The 23,420-nt window shown below is 42.5% G+C and overlaps 2 protein-coding genes across 2 annotated transcripts; one reads left to right on the plus strand and one right to left on the minus strand.

The window, feature by feature from the left end:
* Window positions 1–1,718: 1,718 nt before the first annotated feature.
* On the minus strand, window positions 1,719–2,807 carry LOC133995520 (rhodopsin). Its single transcript, XM_062434941.1, has one exon. The coding sequence runs from the start codon at window positions 2,805–2,807 to the stop codon at window positions 1,719–1,721; it is 1,089 nt and encodes a 362-aa protein (XP_062290925.1).
* Window positions 2,808–5,057: 2,250 nt separating this feature from the next.
* Window positions 5,058–22,024, plus strand: zdhhc8a (zinc finger DHHC-type palmitoyltransferase 8a). Its single transcript, XM_062434885.1, has 10 exons — window positions 5,058–5,161; window positions 15,552–15,673; window positions 16,432–16,589; window positions 16,921–17,093; window positions 17,665–17,767; window positions 19,812–19,903; window positions 20,003–20,126; window positions 20,246–20,360; window positions 20,542–20,654; window positions 20,768–22,024. Exons 1-10 carry the CDS (start codon window positions 5,058–5,060, stop codon window positions 22,022–22,024), a joined length of 2,361 nt encoding a protein of 786 aa, XP_062290869.1.
* The last annotated feature ends 1,396 nt before the right edge of the window (window positions 22,025–23,420 follow it).

The raw sequence follows: 23,420 nt of genomic DNA on the forward strand, positions 1-23,420 counted from the left end.
AAACAGGCTGTGTTGACGCTGTGGAGTCATAATTATGGGGGATCACCCCCCCCCTATATATAGGGGGGGGGGGGTGTAATAGAGCATTAAATATAAGGTTGCAGCATAAAATAATGATTTGCTTTAAAATCATTAAAAGGACATAGAGTGCAAATGAAAGATTACAATTTAAAGTGCTTTGAAATAAAGAGTTCAATCATAAGCACAGGAGAAGAGAAGTGATTTTAACCTTCCTGTCGTCCTCCAGGGTCAAACTGACCCCGTCTGTTTTGACTGTTCCTTCCTCCCTTCCATCTTTCCTTCCTTCCTTCATTCCTTCCATCTGTCTTCTCTTCCTTCCTTCCTCTTTCCTTCCTTCCTTCCATCTTTCATTCCTTCCTTCCTTCCTTCCCTCCTTCCATCTGTCTTCTCTTCCTTCCTTCCTCCCTTCCTTCCATCTTTCCTTCCTTCCTTCCTTCCTTCCTTCCTTCCTTCCTTCCTTCCTTCCTTCCTTCCTTCCTTCCTTCCTTCCTTCCTTCCTTCCTTCCTTCCATCTTTCCTTCCTTCCTTCCTTCCTTCCTTCCATCTTTCCTTCTTCCTCCCTTCCATCCTTCCTTCCATCTTTCCTTCCTTCCTTCTTCCTCCCTCCTTTCCTTCTTTCTTCCTCCCTACCATCATTCCTTCCATCCTTCCGTCTTTCCTTCTTTCCTTCTTTCCTTGACTCGAGGACAACAGGAGGGTTAACCTGATTTCAGTTCTGCTGGTAGTTTGTTCCAGTTGTGTAAAAGCTGCTTCACCATGTTTAGTCTGAACTCTGGGCTCCACTATCTGACCTGAGTCAGTAGATCTCAGAGCTCTACTGGGTTTATATTCTACTAACATGTCATTCATGTATTCTGGACCTAAACCATTCAGTGATTTGTAGACCAGTAGCAGAACTTTAAAATCTATTCTATAGCTGACTGGGAGCCAGTGTAAAGACTTTAGAACTGGAGTAATGTGCTCCGATCTCTTTGTTCTGGTCAAAACTCGAGCTGCAGCGTTCTGAATGAGCTGCAGCTGTTTAATGCTTTTTTCAAGCAATGCATGTGTTTTTCAGAGGCCATTTCTGATAGATTTGAATGAAGTGTTAAGTAGAACAGTAGCAACAAATGGGGAAGAATAAACATTGATGTACTACTACTGCAGATAATGTGTTGGACAGCTGAATAACACGGGAGGAAAATGTGTGGATATGAGACCACTTGGAAATTAGATTTGAACACATAAACAGTGAAGATCGGGTCTTCCAAAACCAGATAACACATACATAAAACATGTATTGATTCCGACACGACCTGGCTCAAAAGCCGTGTCAAAACAGAGGAAGCACACGGTTTTAAGAGGTACCAAATAAATATTTAATTAATTTACAATAATCCAAACCACTAAACTGAATATGCAACAAAAGAATAACTGAACAAAAGAGTAACTCCAACAGAACAAAAAGGTGCTGCTGTCCTCAGGAAGAGAGACCGACCAAATGAGAGACGGGGCTTTTATCAACCCCCACACGACACTGGCCAGGTATATGTAGTTGTCTCCAATCAGAGCCCCGTGCTTCAACCAATCAGGATCTAAAGAGAGAGACACAAAGAAAGAGAGACACACCAGAGTACCCAGCACAGGCCCAAAGGACATCCAAAGGGGCTGTGACAATTCCAACAGTAAAAAAACTGAGAAATTGTCAGAGTCCATTTCTACCTTTTGCATGAGAAAGAAAGCTTTTTCACTCCGTACAGGAATATGTAAGGGATGATGCAGGTGTAGGACGCTGCAACATAGCTGGCCACCTCCACCACTATTGATGAGGTGTGGATGCTGTTGGTGATGCGCAGAAAGAGATGAGTCAGCCAGCAGACCAAGAACACGCTAGCTACGGCCACCACACTCTTAGCTGCCCTCACCTGAGTGCCTGAGCTCGGACTGGGCTTAGCTGGCATCGGACTGGGCCTTGAAAGATTTGCCCGAGCTCCAACTCTGCTGTGACCTGTCAGACCTGCATTTGCACAGGAAGAAGCAGGCCTGCCTGTATAAACGCTGGTTAAAGATGCAGAATGTTTTTGATCTTTTAAGGTGTCTGATACAGAAACAGTGCTGATTGCTCCCAGACCCTTGTTTTCATCTTTAACCATTCCCTTGGTGGCGTCAAAGTTATGACCTCTTATCCGCCGCTGGTTTTTAAGCAGAGTAATGACAATTTGGATACTGGCAAATACAATCCCAGCAATAGGGAGCGCATTAGCCAAGGTGAGGTAAAAGATCTCATATGTTTGCCTGGCGATTGCATTAGGGAAGACATCTAGGCAGTCTTCGTGGCTCTCATTTCCCCCCTCCACTTTGACAAAGAAAAAGTGTGGTATGCTGAAGACCACAGCCACGGTCCAGCTCCCAGCCAGCAGACGGGCCACCAGGTACAAGCTGTCCAGCCGTACCGGTGCACCTCCGTGTTTCAGGGAGCCGACCAGCTTCTGGTGCCAGAAAGCACTGATGAAGAACGTCGTGTAGATGCTGCTGGTTTCAGACAGGTCAGCAGAAATACGAAAAACGCCACAGAAGGTTTCCCCCAGGAACCATCGTCCAGCGAAATCTGCCATGGTGTCGGGCAGGTCCACCAAACAGTTGGTGATGAGGTTGGAGACAGCCAGGTTGATGAAGAGGACTTCATTTGTGCGGATCCCAGATTTCTGCCTGGGTAGGGAGCGTATAGCCAATAGATTATTTCCCAGGATCCCTGCAAGGAACATGAATGCTCTAATGATGGATTCAATCAACTCTTCTGCATCCATCGATTCACAGGATCAGGTGACGACTTCACTTTATCTTCACTTCTTAGAGATGAAAGAAGTTAGACAGTCTCACAACTCTCACAGTTTCTCAGGCTTTGTAATGTGGGAAGGATGATTTGGTTGGACTGGGCATTTTATAGGAGGTTAAGAAGCCCAAGCCCAATCACAGTGTAAAGATCAAACCATGTTCAACCATTATGTTTTTTCCCTCGTGGAGCCTTCATTATGTAGTCCCAATGAGACAAAGAGTCACTTCCCCCAGTAGTGTATTATCTGAATGAAGGAAGAGAAAATACAGAGTTGAATCTGAACACCCAAAGTCCCTAAAAAGCCACCAGTGAAAGCTCTCAGTCCACTGATAAATTACAATAAAATACAACCTCAAAAATTAACATGTATTGTGTTCAATGCATAAGCAAAGGGCTGGTTGCAGTTTGTTTTACATTGGTATATTTAGTATAGTGTTTATCCTTCCTGTCGTCCTCCCGGGTCAAACTGACCCCATCTGTTTTGACTGTTCCTTCCTTCATCCCTCCTTTCCTTCCCTCCTTCCTTCCTCCCTTCTTTCCTTCCTCCATCCCTTTTTCTTCCTTCCTTCTTTCCTCCCTCACTCCTTCTCTCTTTCTTTCCTCCACCCTACCTTCCCCTCTACCTTCTTTCCTCTGTCCTTCTGTCATTCTTTCCTTCCTTCCTATTTTCCTTTCTCCCTCCCTCCTTCCTTCTTTCCTTCCTTCCTTCTTTCCTTCCTTCCCTCCTTCCTTCCTTCCTTCCTTCCTCCCTCCTTTACTCCGTTCCTTCCTCCTTTCCTTCCTTCTTACTTCCTCCCTTCCTCCCTTCCTCCTTCCTCCCTTCCTTCCTCCCTCCTTTACTTCGTTCCTTCGTCCCTCCTTCCTTCTTCCTCCCTTCCTCCCTCCCTCCCTCCTTCCTCCCTTTCCTTCCTTCCTCCCTCCTTTCCTTCTTCCTCCCTTCCTTCCTTGACTCGAGGACAACAGGAGGGTTATTTACAGTTTTATCTTGGTGTTGGCCTCCAGTCCAGGGAGCAGTGGGTGCAATAGGAGTCCACCTGTTTTATGGTGATATAATTGAAGGTTTGCTGTGGCGCTGTGAAAAAAGGGGTTCATCTTATATATAGTTTTGGTTATCCGCTGATAGAATACTTTCAATGCATCAGCCTGCAGACTCAATTTACCCTTAGTGACCCTGATTGTAATAAACCAGCCTTTTATAGCACTGTGTAATGTAGTGTTGTGTAATGAAGTGTAGTTTAATGTAGTTTAATGTAGTGTAGTGTAGTGTAATGTAGTGTTGTGTAATGTAGAGTAGTGTAATGTAGTGTAATGTAGTGTATTGTAGTGTTGTGTAGTGTAGTGCAGTGTAATGTAGTGTTGTGTAGTGTTGTGTAATGTAGTGTAATGTAATGTAATGTAGTGTAATGTAGTGTATTGTAGTGTAATGTTGTGTAGTGTTGTGTAGTGTTGTGTAGTGTCGTGTAGTGTCGTGTAGTGTAATGTAGTGTAGTGTAGTGTAGTGTAGTGTTGTGTAATGTAATGTAATGTAGTGTAATGTAGTGTTGTGTAATGTTGTGTAGTGTAGTGTAATGTTGTGTAGTGTAGTGTAATGTTGTGTAGTGTAGTGTTGTGTAGTGTCGTGTCGTGTAGTGTATTGTAGTGTAGTGTTGTGTAATGTAGTGTAGTGCATTGTTGTGTAATGTTGTGTAGTGTAGTGTAGTGTAGTGTTGTGTAGTGTCGTGTAGTGTTGTGTAGTGTCGTGTAGTGTAGTGTAGTGTAGTGTAGTGTAATGTAATGTAATGTAGTGTAATGTAGTGTTGTGTAATGTTGTGTAGTGTAGTGTAGTGTTGTGTAGTGTAGTGTTGTGTATTGTAGTGCATTGTTGTGTAATGTTGTGTAGTGTAGTGTAGTGTTGTGTCGTGTAGTGTAGTGTAGTGGTATCACGTCATTCATGAGTAAAAGCTCCACCTTGGGGATAAACCGGAGGCGGCATCTGTGCGCTGCTGCCTGCGGGACAGACCGGACGGGATGCGGGAGTGAACAGGGAGCTGCGGGCTATTATTGGCTTTCTGTCTTTTTTTTTCCTTTTTTCCTCCTTTCGACTATGATTTTCGTTTTCCAGCGCTCTCAGGTTGATGAAGGGATTTGTCACAAACATTTACAAACAAACAAACGAGCACTTCTCCGGTGCATGTGTGCTGTCTGGTTCGTATGAGACACTGATGAGTGCGGAGAGGACAGGATGCCCACCAGCGGCGCCGACTCGCTGAAACCCAGCGCCTTCATCCCGGTGTGCACGGCCGCCTGCCTCCTGGTCGGCTCTACCTCTCTGTTCTTCGTCTTCACGTAAGTAGCTTTAAACAAGAAATGAGAAGTTGCTCATGCATTTTTTTTTCTCCATGGAGAATCCATCGATGCACCCATCCATCCATCGCTTAGTTATTCATCCACCATGCATCTGGTTTCCTCTCATTTCATTCAAATAGGATTTTTTTTTTTTTTTTTTTGCGTGTGCAATTGGATTTTGAGATTATAAAATGTTTAAAACATTGGGCACGACCTTATCTGGCATCCTTAAATATTAATCAATTCAGAGCAAAAACATTTATTAAGCTGAACAATTTTATTCTCATTTTTTAAAAACTCAAAACTATTAATTTGAAGAAACAAATACATAAAAAAAGTGAACCCTCGCTGCTGTTTCTTCACTGACTGCACTGCTGGCAGACCCACCAGGGGCGGCCCACATCTGACCTGGTTGGCTCACAGTGTGGGATAGTCTGGGTGCCTGCCCAGTGCACCCTTAGGACTCAGTGTACTGTAAGCACAGTTTAGGGGATAAGCCACCCACAATCAACATGTATCAACATGTCATTTTGACCCACATGTGTCATAAATGCATCTGGGAGAAATCAAATATGCAGCGGGCGAAAGCTTTTAAACCTGGTTCGTGTCAGGATCTGATTGTAATTTGGCCGTTTTGAAAATTTGTCTTAATGGTTTATTTCAGCTTTTGTGTTTTGACCTATTTGTGAGGAAAGACAAAACTAGTGGTAGATTGAAAAGACTCCACTCAAGCCTCATTCAATTGGCATGCAGGAAAATACATTGTTACATCCTGTAATACCATGAAAATCCAATTTAAATGATGACTATAGTATATAGGTTAGACTTATATCTCTGTATTATAATATAATGTATATTCAACAGACAAAACAAGCAGACCTGTGTCAGATATTAAAGCATCCTAATTTCAACATGTAACTCCCTCTGATACCCCCCCCCTCCACCCACCTCATCAGCTCTATGCTAGTCTTCTGACCCTTGACCTCCGTAGCCATATCTGTCCTAGTTTCTCCTGTATTCTCCAGCCGTGCACCGTTTCTGCTGGAATCTGACACCAGATTGGGAGTATGGGATTAGGATCCTATGGCCAATGCCATGTGAAACCCCCCCCCCATCTGGGAGTGTGGAATCTTTGAATTTACTATCAGATGTTGTAGACGCAGCACAGATGTAAAAAAAAAAATGGTGTACAGTTTTTTTAGTTTAGAAATGTTTAGGTATACCAGACAGTTTTGAGGTTGTCTCCTCTGTACAGCTGTGGTTGTAGGAATCTGATGCATTGATGCACAGTACTTCCATCCAAGGCCGTAGCCAGGAATTTTCAAATACCGAGGTCAAAAATAAGACCACAATTTATATGACTGTTTGGTTTACTCCATGATGTATTTATATAACGCTTTCTTGTTGTGCATTTCTCAGTCATGGTCATTCTTATGCTCCAGTTCTTTCTTATTATTTCCAATTGTGCAACTTAAATCAACTCCTATTTCAGTATTCTACAACTTCCACGGTTGTATATGTAAAAATTATAATAACTGCAATATATTATTTTCTTAGTTTGTTCTTAAAATGTGGAATGGAGCAAAGCATGCTGGGAGAAAAGGGCTCGTCCAATGAATGAACAGTTTGCAAAATCGGGTCAAGTCCAATTCACAAATGTAGACATAAACATATTTCTGGCGATTTCAAGGCTTCACTCCACCGCTGGCTATAGCCGGATACTTTAGCTTTGACATGGCAGCAGAATCTTCAAGTACGTGTCACATGACGGTCCGTTGATGCTAGGATAATTGTCTCATCGGCTATTTTCACTTTTCACAATTAAACGAAACTTTAAGAAAAAAATACCGAGGACATGACCTCGGTGTCCTCAATGGTTCTGTACATCATTATATTGTATTATTATTATTATTATTATACAAAGTACTGAAATGGGTTCAAAGCTTGGAATCATTTTAGACTACTTTGAGCTTTTTTATGTCACATTCATATTCATCAGACAATGTCACGGCTGTCTTAATTGCTGTGAGACTTTTGGGACTTCCTGTACACAAAGACAGGCTCCCAGACCAGTAAAGGTTGAGAAACTCCATATATATATACTGAGATGAAAAAAAATCAATGGCCTGCTGACATGATGGGTTGAAACAGGGACTCCTTTAATTGGGACTGCAATGCTAAACCTGCAAAAACCAGGACACTACAAAAGATTAAATGAACAGTTTATGACTCTGCTTCTTATGGGATGAGGATTTTTTAGCTGAAATTTAGCCTAAAAATCCTTTTAATTAACACAGCCCAGTAGAATGGATCTTAAAATGTTCTGACCTCATGGCTCAGAAACGACTCCACAGTGTGTGTCTCTCTCACTACTGTAAATCCATCTTTAGAAAAAATAATTAAAAACCTGTGCTAACTGAGCAGCAGTATTATATTTAGCTTTGATGTCTGCAGTTTAACTTGTCCTGTGTCTAGAGTACTAACCCCTCGTTCCCCACTAGCTCAATATTTTTGCACTTATACAGTAATCTGGAAGTTCGTACAGTAGACTTCGACATTCAGCAGGAAGTCTGAAATATTTTCCCTGGCAGGCGCTCTGTTTTCTCGGTTGTAACGGTCGTCTGATATGAGTGATCATTTGTTTAATACTCTGCAAATCTGCCAAGTCAGCAGCTGCAGTCACCCCCCCTTTTCCTCCAAAAAGCAGAGATGGACAGGTGCCATGATCTGTTCGGCTCCGCCTTGGTAACGCTGAGTCAAAGAGACATCGCTTGTCATCTGCCATAACGTCACCTTGGCCTTCGCCCTGGTTACTGTGAATCATGGGAAAGTCAGTGAATGCCAGCTACAGTAGTCAGGCTTCGAGTCCTCTCCTGTCAAATGCAGTCACATACAGGCACTGCCGTATTAATATTAATATCCTGAAACTTCACAGCTTCATTTTAAGTCTAAACTATTGTGTTTTGTACATACAGTGTCTGACTCTTTGCACATTAGTAGTGCAAACATGCAATGCCTCCATTTCTTTTTTTCCACTGCAGGTTTGGTGGAGTCAGAAAACGACCTTTTTAAAATTGCTGGCGGCTCTTTTGTCTCCTTGTTGCCTGATAAAACTCATCAGTTGCCGGCTTCCTGCTTTTGTTCTTCTTCACGTTGAACTCGTGTTTGGGGTTAGCGCTTATGGTTTGGTTGCATTGGTTAAACTCAAGCAGAACACCTACGCCCCAACAAATACCCACAGACCTCAGAAAAAGACTGAGAAAAAATGTCCCTTGCTGAAATGTTCCCCTCTGCTAGTGAACTACTACTGTATTCAGAATACTGAAATACTGCAAATATGCTGAAAAATGCAGGTTGAAAGACTTTAAACAGGTTAAAAAATGTCATAATTTCTTTGCAAGTTAAATATTGTATGGGAGTTGCAGTTTAAATTGAAACATTTGAAGGAGGTGAAATATCAGCTGAAGTGTTGAAATAGTCTTTTGAAGTATAAGCCTTGAAATTCCCTTAGCTGAGCTTATTATGGAAATTCAATATTTGAGATATATATCTATATTTATGATCACTCTTTGCAGTGATTTAACCCTCCTGTCGTCCTCCCGGGTCAAATTGACCCCGTCTCTTTTGACTGTTCCTTCTTCCTTCCTTCCTTCCTCCCTCTTTCTTTAATTTGTCCTTCGTTTTTCCCCTCCTTCCCTCTTTCCTTTGCTCCCTCCTCTTCCATACTTCTTTCCTCACTTCCTCACTTCATTCCTTACTTCCTTCCTCCTTTCCTTCCTCCTTCCTTCTCTCCTTACTTCCTTCCTCTTTTCCTCCCTCCCTCCTTACTCCTTTCCTTCCTTCCTCCTTCCTTCGTTCCTTCCTTCCATTCCTTCTTCTGTCCCTCCTTCCTCTTTTCTCCCTCCCTCCCTCCTTACTCCTTTCCTTCCTTCCTTCCTTCCTCTTTTCCTCCCTCCCTCCCTCCTTACTCCTTTCCTTCCTTCCTTCCTTCCTTCCTTCCTTCCTTCCTTCCTTCCTCCTTCCTTCCTCCCTCCTTACCTCCTTTCCTTCCTTCCTCCCTTCTTCGTTCCTTCCTTCCTTCCTTCTGTCCCTCTTCCTCTTTTCCTCCCTCCCTCCCTCCTTACTCCTTTCCTTCCTTCCTTCCTTCCTTCCTTCCTTCCTTCCTTCCTTCCTTCCTTCCTTCCTCCCTTCCTTCCCTCCTTCCTTCCTTCCCTTCCTTCCTTCCTCCCATCCCTCCGTCCTTACTCCTTTCCTTCCTTCCTCCCTTCTGTCCCTCCTTCCTCTTTTTCCTCCCTCCCTCCCTCCTTACTCCTTTCCCTTCCTCATTCCTTCCTTCCTTCTTTCCTCCCTTCCTCCCTTCCTTCTTCCTCTCCTTCCTTGACCTGAGGACAACAGGAGGGTTAAAGCTGAAACGGCTTTGTTTGCATCGTCCAACCGCTCAAATCAATCTTTTTTTATATATTATTTGTTCACAGCTGGCAATCCTAAATTGCATCTTTACTGGATGGTACATAGCGAGGACAGGAATGATGAAAAATTGATGGCACGAGCAACAGATCATATGAAAAAAAACCCTACGAGCGCATGCCTATGTAGAGATTTATAGTATAGTCTGTAGAAATTAATTCACAACCAGTGTTTTCTGTACTGATGGTATATCTAGAAATCTGACAGGATTACATGGCAGTGATGTCATTTATATAACTGTGACAATATTTCACAAAAAGCAGTTAGTAGTGAACCTGCTGCTTGATCAACTGCACGGTGTCTGCTGTGCCACTGACCCAGTGTGGGGATGAGAGCAGTGTGCAGATTGCAGAGCAGCTTACTGTTTTTTGTGTGTTTTAATACAGCTCTGCCTGGGCTCTTTCATTAGGTGGGGGTTTGTCTTGCCATGCACGCAGCGTAATGAACTGTCTCTCCCTGCGGTCCAGATGGTCTCGGACCGAATGATGGAGGCTTAAGAAATCACCCAAATGATTTCTTACACATTCCCATTTTTTGCTTTCTCTGTCTCATCTGCAGCGGAAATAATTTATTTGTTCTTGGCTAATTTTGCATGGTACCTTATATTCTATTTTATCTTTTTTTTAAACACATATTTCAAAGCTTTGTGTGTGTAATTTAACAGTAAATCAGAATCAATAATGAAAATCATTATTTAGCACAGTTTTAGTTGGCTTCACTTCAATTTAATTTAAAGATCTTTTACAGTGTTGTGAGATGAAGGGTTGTAGAGCTCCAACAATTAAATGATTAATCCTGATTGACGACTATTTTTCTAATTGATTAATCGTTTCAGTCATTTTTCAAGCAAAATTGCTCAACATTTTGTGATTTCTGCCAGTCAAATGTGACGTTTTGCTGTTTTGTTAGTCATATATAAGAGTAAATTGAATATTTTAAGGTTTTGGACTGTTAGTCAGACAAAACAGAACATTCAAGAAATCACCATTGCTTCTTAGAAATGATTAAAAAAAACATTTCATAGAAGAATTAATCTGCAGATTAATCAATAATAAATAACTGACCAGCTCGGGTTACACAGCTTAATGTCACTGATCAGCTATGACAGTCTAAGCACATGTCAGTCGTGACCATGTTCAGTGAAAGGAAGTTGAACACAAATCCTGAGCAGAAGCCTCAGGGTGGGGATCATATTATGCTCCATAATCTTTTTGTCACACATTTACTGCTTCTTTAAGGTTCTCATAACTTCATTGAGCTATATTTGGTCAAATCTTAGAAGACGTGCTTGTCCCATTTTCAGTGTTTTCTCATCTACTGAACAAAGACTGTACCATCATGTACAGTTATAGATCACTAGTAGTGAATCCATTATATTCATGTCATGGTATGTGCTGTATATTGTATTGTGATGTTTGATATATGGTGATATATGGTCAGCTCTGTGTGTTTAGCATCTAATGTGAGGATCTCACAATGGACTGGACTGGCAGAAACGGCCTGTAATCCAGAGTTCCTAATCCAGGATTACTGGGTTTGCAGCTGGCATGGCATCAGCAGGCGTTCCTCTCAGGAGGGGAACCCCTCCCCCATAGCCTAAAACCAGCGGGGGGAGGTTTGGGGATTGCGCTGGATGAAGTGCATAATTGAGGCGGATGACTCTTCATTTTGTTGGTGTTTTCACGTTTGATCAGACTTCGTGTTTAATCACTTGCCACGGAGTCATATTGAAGAAATTTTTTTTTTAATTTACTGGAAAATGTATCAATGTAATCAATTTTACACATTTTCCTCATGCTGACACTGGTTACACTGGTTTTATACTGGTTATAACAGTCAGAGAGAACACCTGATGCTATTGGCAACTGTAACATTTGATTATTCACATTATTCACATCAAACATTCCCATACAGTATATATAGGTTAAACATGTGATGTCCAATCAAACACTGTTAATATAATCCAGTGGTCTGTCTACCACTGTAACCTGATTACACCGCCCCTCCTCTAATCTCACACAGTAGTGATATATTAATCATACACCCATTCGGTATAATTCACAATCGAATGAAAAGATAAGACACAAGGTTTTCTAAGATTTTAACCAAATACACAAAAGGTTCTCCACTGGTTAAAATCCTGACAGACAGTTTACATTAGTTATTGTTATCATTGCATAATTCCCTAATTGTGACAAATGTTTTTTTTTTTTTTTTAAATCTTTAGAAATCTAATTTAACACCAATTTCACCAGTTTCAACAGGTTTTCTGAGTTTTATTTCGATCAGCAAAAAAAAAAATAAAAAAAATGGCCGATCGAAAGGGTCAGGGCTGAAGCTACAAGCGTATAGATGCCCTAACCTTAAAACCATACATGTAAATATATGTATATACATTACCTATACATAAACAAACAAGCATACATGCCATCTACACACATATACACACACCTACATGTACATACTCAGCAAATATTGTCCTAGGTCAAGGAAGGACAGGAGGAAGGGAGGAGGAAGGGAGAGGAAAGGAGAAGTAGGGAGGAGGAAGGAAGGGAAGGAGGGAGGGAGGGAGTAAAGAAGGAAGGAAGGAAGGAAAGAAGGAGGGAGAAGGAAGGAAGGAAAGAAAGGAGTAAGGAGGGAGGGAGAAAGAGAGGAAGGAAGTAAGGAGAGAAGGAAGGAAGGAATGAAATGAGTAAGGAGTGGAGGGAGGAAGGAAGGATATACTTCAGCCAAATATCAAGCAAAATAAATATTTAACATTAGTCCCAAAAATCATTCCCCACCGTCAAGACTGTATCTTTCCAAAATGAAAAATCTCTTTTCTCCCTCTCAGATCGTATCCTCCTTCTCTATCAATAAAGTTTTTTTGTATATGGCCAGGAAGTAATTTATAATGTGCTTTATACAGAATTTGTGCAGGTTTTGAACTCTACTAGATCCCAAAATTTCAGTGTCTGTGATTTTATGAACATTGCATTGTTGTGATCATAATAACCTGCTTTGTTCAATATTCTTATTGCTCTCACTTTGAATTATTTACACATTAACCTCAGACCATCTTGTCATCTTTGTGCATCTTTACAATCTTCCAAACACTTTCAGGTTTTCATAACATAACAGGATTAATAAATATAGTCCTAAACCACTAGTGAGTTTTTGCAGTCTTCTGGCATCTATAATGAGAAACTTTGTGTCAAGCACTGACCTTACCAATAAAACATTTAAATATAGAATTGATTTCATGCCCTGCTTATTGTCTATAAGTCACTCAACGGTCTTAGCCCAAAATACATCACAGATATGTTTTGCTTAGGCCTCTCAAACCTGCAGGGACCGTCAGTTAGTGGTACTCAAAGTTCAAACCAAAGGTGGTGAAACAGCCTTTAGTGATTATGCAGCCCTGATTTGCCTCAGCTGCAGCCATTTTTAAGACAACGCTAACGACTGCTCTCTTTATTTTATTAATTAGGTCTTAATGACATGTCTGCATTATTATAAAAAACTTGTCTGACTTTTATTTATCTTATTTTACACTTGAATCTCTTTTTATGTTTTCATATCTTTTGCCTGTCAAGCACTTCTAATGACCCTTGTGTAAGATAAGGTGCTATAAAAAATAAACTGCTGCCTTGCGTAGTTATTGTGTCATACGTACATACATACAAGTGCCTGCTGGCCCACATGGACTTACAAAACATTTGTCATAGACATAGACGAGAACAACCTTTTTCATTTTACATTGCAAACAAAGAACCTGGTCTTCTGTACCGAGCTCTACAGATAAAATCAGCCAACCAAAAGCTTCCCAAAAAACTCACCAAGAAATGAAGCACATTTTACTAAATAGTGCTATTTTGTCTTCATTCTCACCTAAATCACATCTTTTTCTCGTCAGTTTCTATAGCTAATGGTAATGTATGTCTACATAACTGTGAGCAGTTAGAGAGAAGGAAGGAAGGAAGGAAAGAAGGAGGGAGGGAGGAAGGAAGGAAATAAAGGAGTAAGGAGGGAGGGAGAAAGAGAGGAAGGAAGTAAGGAGAGAAGGAAGGAAGGAAGGAAATGAGTAAGGAGTGAGGGAGGAAGGAAGGAAGAAAGGAAGGAGAGAAGAAGGAAGGAAATGAAGTAAGGAGTGAGGGAGGAAGGAAGGAAGGAAGGAAGGAAGAAAGGAAGGAAGGAAAGAAGGAAGGAGGGAGGGAGGGAAGGAGGAAGGAAGAAAGGAAGGAAGGAAAGAAGGAAGGAGTTGAGGGAGGAAGGAAGGAAGGAAGGAAGAGAACGAAGGAGGAAGGAGGAGGGAGGAAGGAAGGAAGAAAGGAAGGAAAGGAAGGAGGGAGGGAGGGAGGGAGTAAGGAAGGAAGAAAGGAAGGAAGGAAAGAAGGAAGGAGGGAGGGAGGGAGGAAAGAAAGGAGTAAGGAGGGAGGAAGGGAGGAAGGAAGGAATGAAGGAAGGAAGGAAGGAAGGAAGGAGGGAGGGAGGGAGGAAGGAAGGAAGGAAGGAAGGAAGGAAGAAAGGAAGGAAGGAAAGAAGGAAGGAGGGAGGGAGTAAGGAAGGAAGGAAGGAAGAAAGGAAGGAAGGAAAGAAGGAAGGAGGGAGCGAGGAAGGAAAAGAGTAAGGAGGGAGGGAGGAAGGAAGGAAGGAAGCAAGGAAGGAAGGAAGGAAGGAAGGAGAGAGGAAGGAAGGAAGGAAGGAAGGAGGGAGGGAGGGAGGAAGGAAGGAAGGAAGGAAGAAAGGAAGGAAGGAAAGAAGGAAGGAGGGAAGGAAGAAAGGAAGGAAGGAAAGAAGGAAGGAGGGGAGCAGAGTTGTTTTTCATCAGACAATCAAACACACATTTTTTCTTTGTACATCAGGGACAGTTTGCGCCGGGCCTCATGAATATTACACTGCAATATGTTAAATTACGTTACACTTGAAAACTACACGTGTCTTATTTATATAGAGCATTTCATACACAGTGGCAACTCAATGTGCTTTAAATAAAACCCAATCATAGTAAACACATACATACCCCCCCCCCCCCTCCCAACACACACACACACACACACACACACACACACACACACACACACACACACACACACACACACACACACACACACACATACACACACACACACACACTAATAATAAAAACAAAGTACAGAAACATAGAAAGAGAGAGAAATTAAAATACTATAATAGAGCATTAAATATAATGTTGCAGCATAAAATAATGATTTGCTTTAAAATCATTAAAAGGACATAGAGTGCAAATGAAAGATAAAACATTTAAAGTGCTTTGAAAGTAATTTGAAATAATTAATCAACAATCATTTACTGATTGTTAAAGTCATCTATCACTGTGAAATATTTACTGGTTTAAGGTTTTTAAATGTCAGGATTTGTCGCTTTTCTCTTATCGTAAATTGAATATATTTTATCTTTATTTTGGACATTTTATAGACTGAACGATTAATCAAATAATCAGCAGATTAATCAAAACTGAAAGTAAGTTTTTGTTGCAGCCTTTAAAAAAGTGTCCAGACCTGGTTTATCGTCTTGCCTCTACTGCAGGGTGCAGAGACATTCTCTCCAGGAGGGACCCCATCATTTAATCCCTTGTCTTGGGTTGTGGTGAACACACACTAATACATGATTATCTTCCACTGTAAACAATTACTTTTTGCTCCCATCACAATAAATGGGATGAAGATTATCCCTTAAAATCTTTGTTGTAGCCCTGATGTGTGTTAACCTCAGCCTTCTAAGGGTTGGATAATTACAAGGCTCACATACACTCAGTCATACACTCACACACTGCAGCATGAATTCTGCTTTGAGTGGCAAGTACAGGACATCATTTTTAATTTTTTTTTTGTCCTGTGTGTGTGTGTGTGTGTGTGTGTGTGTGTGTGTGTGTGTGTGTGTGTGTGTGTGTGTGTATATTCAGATGCCCATGGCTTGCTGTGACCATCTGCCCTGCTGTGCCACCATGCTGTGCCATCCTCTTCCTTTTTGTGCTGGCCAACTTCACCATGGCAACCTTCATGGATGCCGGTGTGCTCCCGATGGGTTAGTAATCAAAGAGACGTTATCCTTCCTTCCTCCCTCCTTACTCCTTTCCTTCCTTCCTTCCTTCCTTCCTTCCTTCCTTCCTTCCTTCCTTCCTTCCTTCCTTCCTTCCTTCCTTCCTTCCTTCCTTCCTTCCTTCCTTCCTCCCTCCTTACTCCTTTCCTTCCTTCCTTCCTTCCTTCATTCCTTCCTTCCTTCCTCCCTCCCTCCCTCCTTATTCCTTTCCTTCCTCCCTCCCTCCTTCCTTCTTTCCTTCCTTCCTTCCTTCCTTCCTTCCTTCCTTCCTCCCTCCCTCCCTCCCTCCTCCTTCTTTCCTTCCTTCCTTTCTTCCTTCCTTCCTTCCTTCCTCCCTCACTCACTCCTTACTCATTTCCTTCCTTCCTTCCTTCTCTCCTTACTTCCTTCCTCTCTTTCTCCTCCCTCCTTACTCCTTTCTTTACTTCCTTCCTTCCTCCCTCACTCCTTCTTTCCTTCCTTCCTTCCTTCTTTACTCCCTCCCTCCCTCCTTCCTTCCTTCCTTCCTTCCTTCCTCCCTCCCTACTTACTCCTTTCCTTCCTTCCTTCCTTCCTTCCTTCCTTCCTTCCTTCCTTCCTTCCTTCCTTCCTTCCTTCCTTCCTTCCTTCCTTCCTTCCTCCTCCCGATGGGTTAGTAATCAAAGAGACGTTATGCTTTACAGTATGAGAGATCACCTTTAAAAAAAAAAAAAGAAAAAAAAGTATTTGTGGAAGCTTCATTGTCCACTTATATTGCTTTCCAGCGAACGAGGACGAGGACAAGGACGATGAATTCCGTGCTCCGCTGTACAAGAACGTGGATGTGAAGGGAGTCCAAGTGCGGATGAAGTGGTGTGCGTCATGTCATTTCTACAGACCTCCACGCTGCTCCCACTGCAGCGTCTGTGATCACTGCGTGGAGGTCAGTGCGTGAACAGAAATGATAAAGAAAATAGAGGGCATGGATGGACAGATGAGAAAAAAGCAGTGTAGCAGACTGTGTTGCCAAGAGTCAATAAAGTGGGATTTTCTGCAGTGAATGATGGACTGAGTGTGATGGAGGGAGAGAGATCTCATTAATCAGGTTAATCCTTTTCTCAGATCCTTTGTAGTCTCAGTAGAAATGCAATTTGAAAACGGGTTCAGACAGCCCGTATTAAACAAAGTGTAGTTAGAAAGCGCAGTGGATATTTCACAAGTTATATTTGATATCGGACTGAGTGATTTTTCTTTTTTACACCATCTCTTCTCAGGACTTTGACCATCACTGTCCCTGGGTGAACAACTGCATCGGGAGGCGAAACTACCGATATTTCTTCCTGTTTCTGTTGTCGTTGACAGGTCACATGATCTGCGTCTTCACCTTTGGCCTCATATACGTTCTGCACCACATGGATGAACTGTGGAAGTTGCACTGCACTGTCACGTATCCTTGTAGACACCCAATAAGTGTGTGTGTGCATCTATGGGTCAATGACGTATAAGGATTTGCAACAACTCAATTTTAGAATAATAAAAACAAGCATATCTAATGCAGTATTTCAAACATTCAGAATGTTGTGTACCTGAAAATTCATATTACAAATGTGAAATTAAGTGATTTTAGTGGGTTTTTTCAAGATTAATTGGCACTGGCCTTAAAAAAAGTCATGTGGTGCGACCATGATTCATCTTTTTTTAAATTTTTAATTTTTTGTAAATGATGATCTTTTATTTATATAAGATATTTCAAGATGAATCATGGTCGCACCACATGACTTTTTTTAAGGCCAGTGCCAATTAATCTTGATAAACCCACTAAAATCACTTTCAAATGTATAATATGAATCTTCAGGTACACAACATTCTGAATGTTTGAACTACTGCATTAGATATGCTTGTTTTTATTATTCTAACATTGAGTTGTTGAAAATCCTTATACGTCATTGACCCTGGTATTAATGTGTTAAACCTATGTCGAACTATTATGAGGCAGTTTTTCTTAACAGTCTTTCCAGTTTGGTGGTGATCAGTATATCAGGGCTGTTTCTGATCCCAGTCCTCGGTCTCTCTGGATTCCACCTGTACCTCGTGTCCAGAGGACGCACCACCAATGAACAAGTCAGTTTGATTTATTTGCACCAATAGTCTAGATTTCACCCTACTACCTGAAACTTGGCTGGATGAAAATGGTTAAAAAAGAATAAAAAATGGACCCGTCCGTCCTTTCCCTCCTTTCTCCAGGACTTTGACTGTCTAAATCTTGCAGAACTTGGTAATATTGTTGGTCAGCTCAGGTCCTCTACCTGCTGCCTGGATCCTCTTCCAACTACATTTTAGCAGCTGAGGTCTTAGACATCATTAACTGGTCGCTTCAATCAGGCATATTTCCCACATCATTTAAAACAGTTGTCATCAATCCACTTCTGAAGAAACATAATCTGGATCCATGTGTCATTGCTAATTACAGGCCCATCTCCAATTTACCATTCCTCAGCAAAATACTTGAAAAAACTGTTTACATTCAGCTCAAAAATGATCTTACCTCAAATAGCGTTCTTGATATTTATCAATCAGGTTTCCGTCCTCACCACAGCACTGAAACAGCACTTATCAAAGTTGTAAATGATCTACATATAAACACAGACTCCAAACAAATATCAATCCTTGTATTACTCGATCTCAGTTCTGCGTTCGACACGGTTGATCATAACATTTTAATAGACAGGCTTGAAAGATGGGTCGGCCTATCTGGGTCAGTTCTAAATTGGTTCAGAACCTGCCTACAAGACAGGGAGTTTTTTGTATCCCTTGGTAATTTCTCCTCCCTCATTAAATCACAATATCTCCCATACAGTCCTTCACTCAGTGTATAAACCATATCAACCTTTGGATGACAGAAACCTTTTTACAACTAAGCAAAGACAAAACAGAAATACTTATTTTTGGTGCACAAGCTCCAGCAGAGACAGACGATTGCAGCAAATCTCAATTATCTGTCTCTTGAGAGCAAATCTACAGCAAGAAATCTGGGAATAATAATAATGGACAGTAATTTAGATTTCAAAAACTCATATCAACCACGTTACAAAAACAGCATTCTATCATCTCAAAAATATTTACAAATTAAAAAGTTTCCTGTCAAAATCCGATTCTGAAAAAATGATCCATGCATTCATAACAAGCAGATTAGATTACTCTAATGGCCTTTTCACCGGCCTTCCAAAATCCAGTATTCACAGGTTACAACTAATTCAAAATGCAGCCGCACGTATTCTCACTGGAACTAAAAAACATCAACACATCACTCCCGTTCTTAAATCTTTGCACTGGTTGCTCATCAGGGTGAGAATTGATTTTAAAGTCCTCCTCCTGGTTTATAAAGCTTTAACCCTCCTGTTGTCCTCAAGTCAAGGAAGGAAGGGAGGAAGGAAGGAAAGGAGGAAGGTAGGAGGGAGGACGGAAGGAAGGAAAGGAGGGAGGAAGGAAAGGAAAGGAAAGGAGGAAGGAAAGGAAAGAAGGAAGGGAGCAAGAAAAGGAAGGAACGAAGGACGGAAGAAAGAAAGGAGGGAGGAAGGTAGGAGGGAAGGAAGGAAAGAAGGGAGGGAGGAAGGAAGGAAGGAAGGAAGGGAGGAAGGAAGGAAGGAAGGAAGGAAGGAAGGAAGGAAGGAAGGAAGGAAGGAAGGAAGGAAGGAAGGAAAGGAAAGAAGGAAGGGAGGGAGGTAGGACGGAATGAAGGAAGGACAGAAGGAAAGGAAGGAAGGAGGGAGGGAAGACAGAAAGAAGGACAGAGGAAAGAAAGAGAGAAGTAGGGAGGGAGGAAAGAAGGAAGGGAGAAAGGAAGGGAAGGAAAGAAGGAGGGAGGGAGGAAAGAAGTTGTGCACATGTGTGTGTGTGTGTGTGTGTGTGTGTGTGTGTGTGTGTGTGTGTGTGTGTGTGTATAGGTGTGTGCACATGTGTGTTTGATTGGACTTGTTTATCTTGTTTTACCCTTGCACTGTGTTGTTAGTTATTTTATTATGATTATTTGTTGTGAAGCACATTGAGTTTACCTTGTGTATGAAATGCGCTTTATAAATAAAATGTGATTGATTGATTGATTGATTGATAATCTGAACAATAACATAATAACAGTTGTGGTTTTATATCTTCATGTACCCAACAGGTAACTGGGAAGTTTCAAGGAGGAGTAAATCCTTTTACACGTGGTTGTTGTAACAATCTGGAGTATCTGGTTTGCAGTCCCATCTCTCCTAAGTGAGGGTCATTTTTTTAATACTTTTTTTATCTTCAGCAATTCAGGAAGCCTGTTGACTAACACTCCGCTGTCATGTTCTCTCTTTCCTGTGACACCAGGTACATGGCGAGGCCCTATAAGAAAGCAGTCGTCCATGTTCAGCCTCCCTTCCTCAAGCCAGAGATCGACAGACCAGTGAAAGTCAGAGACAATGGGATACAGTGCCACGATCTAAAAATTAAAGTATGCATGAGCAGTTTAATATTTTCCCATGCACACCATCATTTAAGGATTGTGACCTCTGCTGTCAATGGATACGATTAGATCTTTATCACTGTGTTTTTTTTCCCCCCTCCTGCCAGCGGACCTCAGCAGGAGCTGTCGAGCTGTCAGACATCAAACAGCTGAAAACTCCACCGCCGCTGCCACCAAAACCAGAGCACAGCATGCTGAGAAGCCAACTAGCTGCCATGGATGGTACTATAGGATGACATAGCTGACATATATATTCAGTATTTTCAAAGCATACACACGTTTATAGTACCATAGATGCTCATGTCTGCAGATTCTGTTAAGATCCTCCTTCAAAGTGTGATTGCTGAGCTGTATTTGTGCATTTTTCAATATGGTTTCTGTATTCTATGTTTTCTGTTTTCAGAAAAGGGACATCACACCAAATCCATCATTCCTGTATCCATTCCCACTGTGCCACAGCTACGGCCAGTCCTGGAGGCCATATCCAGAGGATCATCACCCATTCCTCCAGAGCAGGTGCTTTTCAACCTGATATCAATTTGTTATATTGTAGGAGTGTGATCCTCAGTATACAAGCTCTGCTGTGTGTCTGACAGACATTGCTTTCTGCTTTTTGTTTTGCTGTCTAGTTGCTGAAGATGTCAGAGCAGCAAGGGAACAACAGAAGTCCTGACCTCCGCTCTGAGTCCAAAGTAAGCCCAGCGAGAAGCAGCCTGCATGCCCAGACCAACACCATCGCCAGCTCGCTGCAGCTCAACTCTATGTCGCTCACCCTCAAACACAACAACCGCCATGGCAGTAAATCCCAGTTGCCTGCGATGCATGCTGATGGTTTTAGATCCAGTCCCCCGCTGGGCATCATTTCATCCTCCAGCCTGCTGGCCAACCACAGCAGCAGCAGCCTCTCCTATGATAACCTCATCAACCCTACAGATGCTCAGTTCCTGGCTCAGAGAGGGGCCCCTCTGGTTGGCTACCACCCACACTTCATGACTCTGGGCACAGATGGGACTGTGGTGCAGCGTCCGTCCCCTCACACCTACAGCCCTGTGTTTATGGGTGTCACCAGACAGTCTCCTCAGCCTCGAGACCCCTCACCTTCTTTGCAGGGTCTCATCTCCAGGGATCCCTCACCCTCCTTCCAAGGATTCATTCAAAGAGACCATTCTCCTGCTTTTCAAGGGCTGATGTCAAGGGACCTTGCACCCCAAAGCGCAACATCACGAGACCTCACCCCTTCGGGTCTGGCATTACGAGAGAGTCTTCGAGACAGCCTCCGTGATCTAGGGCCACAGGGTTTGACACCTCAGAAGACAGCTGCTGTGCGCTATGACAACTTTTCAAAAACCATCATGGCATCTATCCACGAGAGACGGGAGATGGAGGACAGAGAAAGGATGCTGCGTCTGCAAGCCAGATCCCAAGCCCTGTATGGTCCAGATGTGGGGATCTATGACATCCCCAGCAGGCGGAGTCTTCCACCAGACAACATCCGACCTCTGGGCTCCCGTGGACCAACTCCCCCAGCCTATGGCTCCCGGGAGTTCCTTATGAGCACAGGTATCCTCGGTTACGGCATGAGGACCTCCCCTCTCTCCAGCTCCTCCACGTCTTCTCTGACCCGAGGCCCAAAAACATCCAGCTCCCCTCTGCAGAGCAGCAGCAGCAGCAGCCTGCAGAGCAAAGGCAGGTCCTCCTCTCCAGCCTACGGCCCTCCTGACAGACAGACGCAACCCCTCCCCTCCTCTACATCCACCTTGCCTCGTTTACCCTCCTCCTCCACCTCCTCTGTCCCCTCTTATGCCTCCTACGCCACTGCAAAACGATCCTCACTCACATACTCCTCTGAGGGGAAGGACTCGGTCACCCTGGGAGCTCTGAAATAATAAAAAAATACCCCATGTTTCTGATGGTGTGAATGAATCATCTATGCAGTGTTAGTCTTCACAGCTCCCAAATACTTTGTAAATATGAGGCCATTTGGGACTTTCCTGTGTGGGAGTTTATGCGTGAAACAAATACACACAGTGAATAATGAACTCAGAAATATTCTTGCACATGTGAGTTTGACTGTTAATGTAAAAAAAAAAAGGCGATTCTCAGGATAGTTGTGCCTCCTCTTGCAGATAGAGCGAGCTCTATAAACTCAGTCAAAGCAAAAGAGCTATGTGAAGAATACAGATAAACTTGGTATCTGTTTTTATGTGTTTTGATATTGATTTTGTGAAATTATGTAATACCACTTTGTCTCCCACTGGAAAAACCTATTTAATAGAATTTTGTAGTTGTTTATATGAATAAACTGATTTTATAATTTTCAATCTGTTTTTATGTCATTGATTGTTTATTGTCATCAAGTATTTACATATTTTAAACACCTCTAAGCAGCATATGGAACATTTTATTTTACTGCTGGTATTTCATTTTTCAAATCCCAAAACTAATTTATTAGCTCATAACTCAACCAATGACATGCTTTGTGGAAGGAGACGCCATGACTCAATCGGTTACTTTTTACTGCTTCAGCACATAAAGTTATGAAAGTACTGCTGGGAAAAACAAGAAATGACGGCCTATAATGGGGACTTAACCCTCCTGTTGTCCTCAGGTCAAGGAAGGACAGAAGGAAGGAAATGAGGAAGGAGGAAAAGAGGAAGGAAGTAAGGAGAGAAGGAAGGAAGGAAGGAGAGAAGGAAGGGAGTAAGGAAGGAGAGAAGGAAGGGAGGAATGAAGGAAGGAAGGAAGGAAGGGAAGGAGTAAGGAGGGAGGAAAGGAGGAAGGAAGGCAGGCAGGCAGGCAGGAAGGAAGGAAAGAAGGAAGGAAGGAAGGAAGGAATGAAGGAAGGAAGGAAGGAAGGAAAGGAGTAAGGAGGGATGGAGGGAGGAAAAGAGGGAGGAAGGAAGGAAGGAAGGTAGGAAGGAAGGAAAGGAGTAAGGAGGGAGGGAGGAAGGAAAGGAGGAAGGAAGCAAGGAAGGATGGAAGGAGGAGGGAGCAAAGAAAGAGGGGAGGATGGGAAGAAGGAAGGAAAAATTAAAGAAAGAGGGAAGAAGGAACAGTCAAAGGGGGTGGGGTCAATTTGACCCGGGAGGACGACAGGAGGGTTAAGTGAACTAAAGCAGTGTGGTGCTGTGATGCCATTTTCTGCACTGGATTTGTATATGGCACCCTCTAGTGAACAGTTTCAGAGGGTGGTGTGATGTCAGTAAGGCAGCCTGTTCCAGTAGATGATGCTATTGTGTGTAAAATGCCAGAAAAACAGCATGTTGTTGATGTCCAGGGTTG

This window comes from Scomber scombrus, chromosome 15 (genome assembly GCF_963691925.1).
Source record: "Scomber scombrus chromosome 15, fScoSco1.1, whole genome shotgun sequence".
NCBI classification, from domain to species: Eukaryota; Metazoa; Chordata; class Actinopteri; order Scombriformes; family Scombridae; genus Scomber; species Scomber scombrus.

Excerpts from the sequence above, each read along its gene's own strand:
- LOC133995520 (XM_062434941.1), bottom strand. The coding sequence starts at position 2,807 with ATGGATGCAGAAGAGTTGATTGAATCCATCATTAGAGCATTCATGTTC.
- zdhhc8a (XM_062434885.1), top strand. The coding sequence starts at position 5,058 with ATGCCCACCAGCGGCGCCGACTCGCTGAAACCCAGCGCCTTCATCCCG. Across the intron at positions 15,674-16,431 it reads TGCCGGTGTGCTCCCGATGG|CGAACGAGGACGAGGACAAG; the intron begins GTTAGTAATCAA and ends ATTGCTTTCCAG. Across the intron at positions 17,094-17,664 it reads AAGTTGCACTGCACTGTCAC|TTTGGTGGTGATCAGTATAT; the intron begins GTATCCTTGTAG and ends CAGTCTTTCCAG.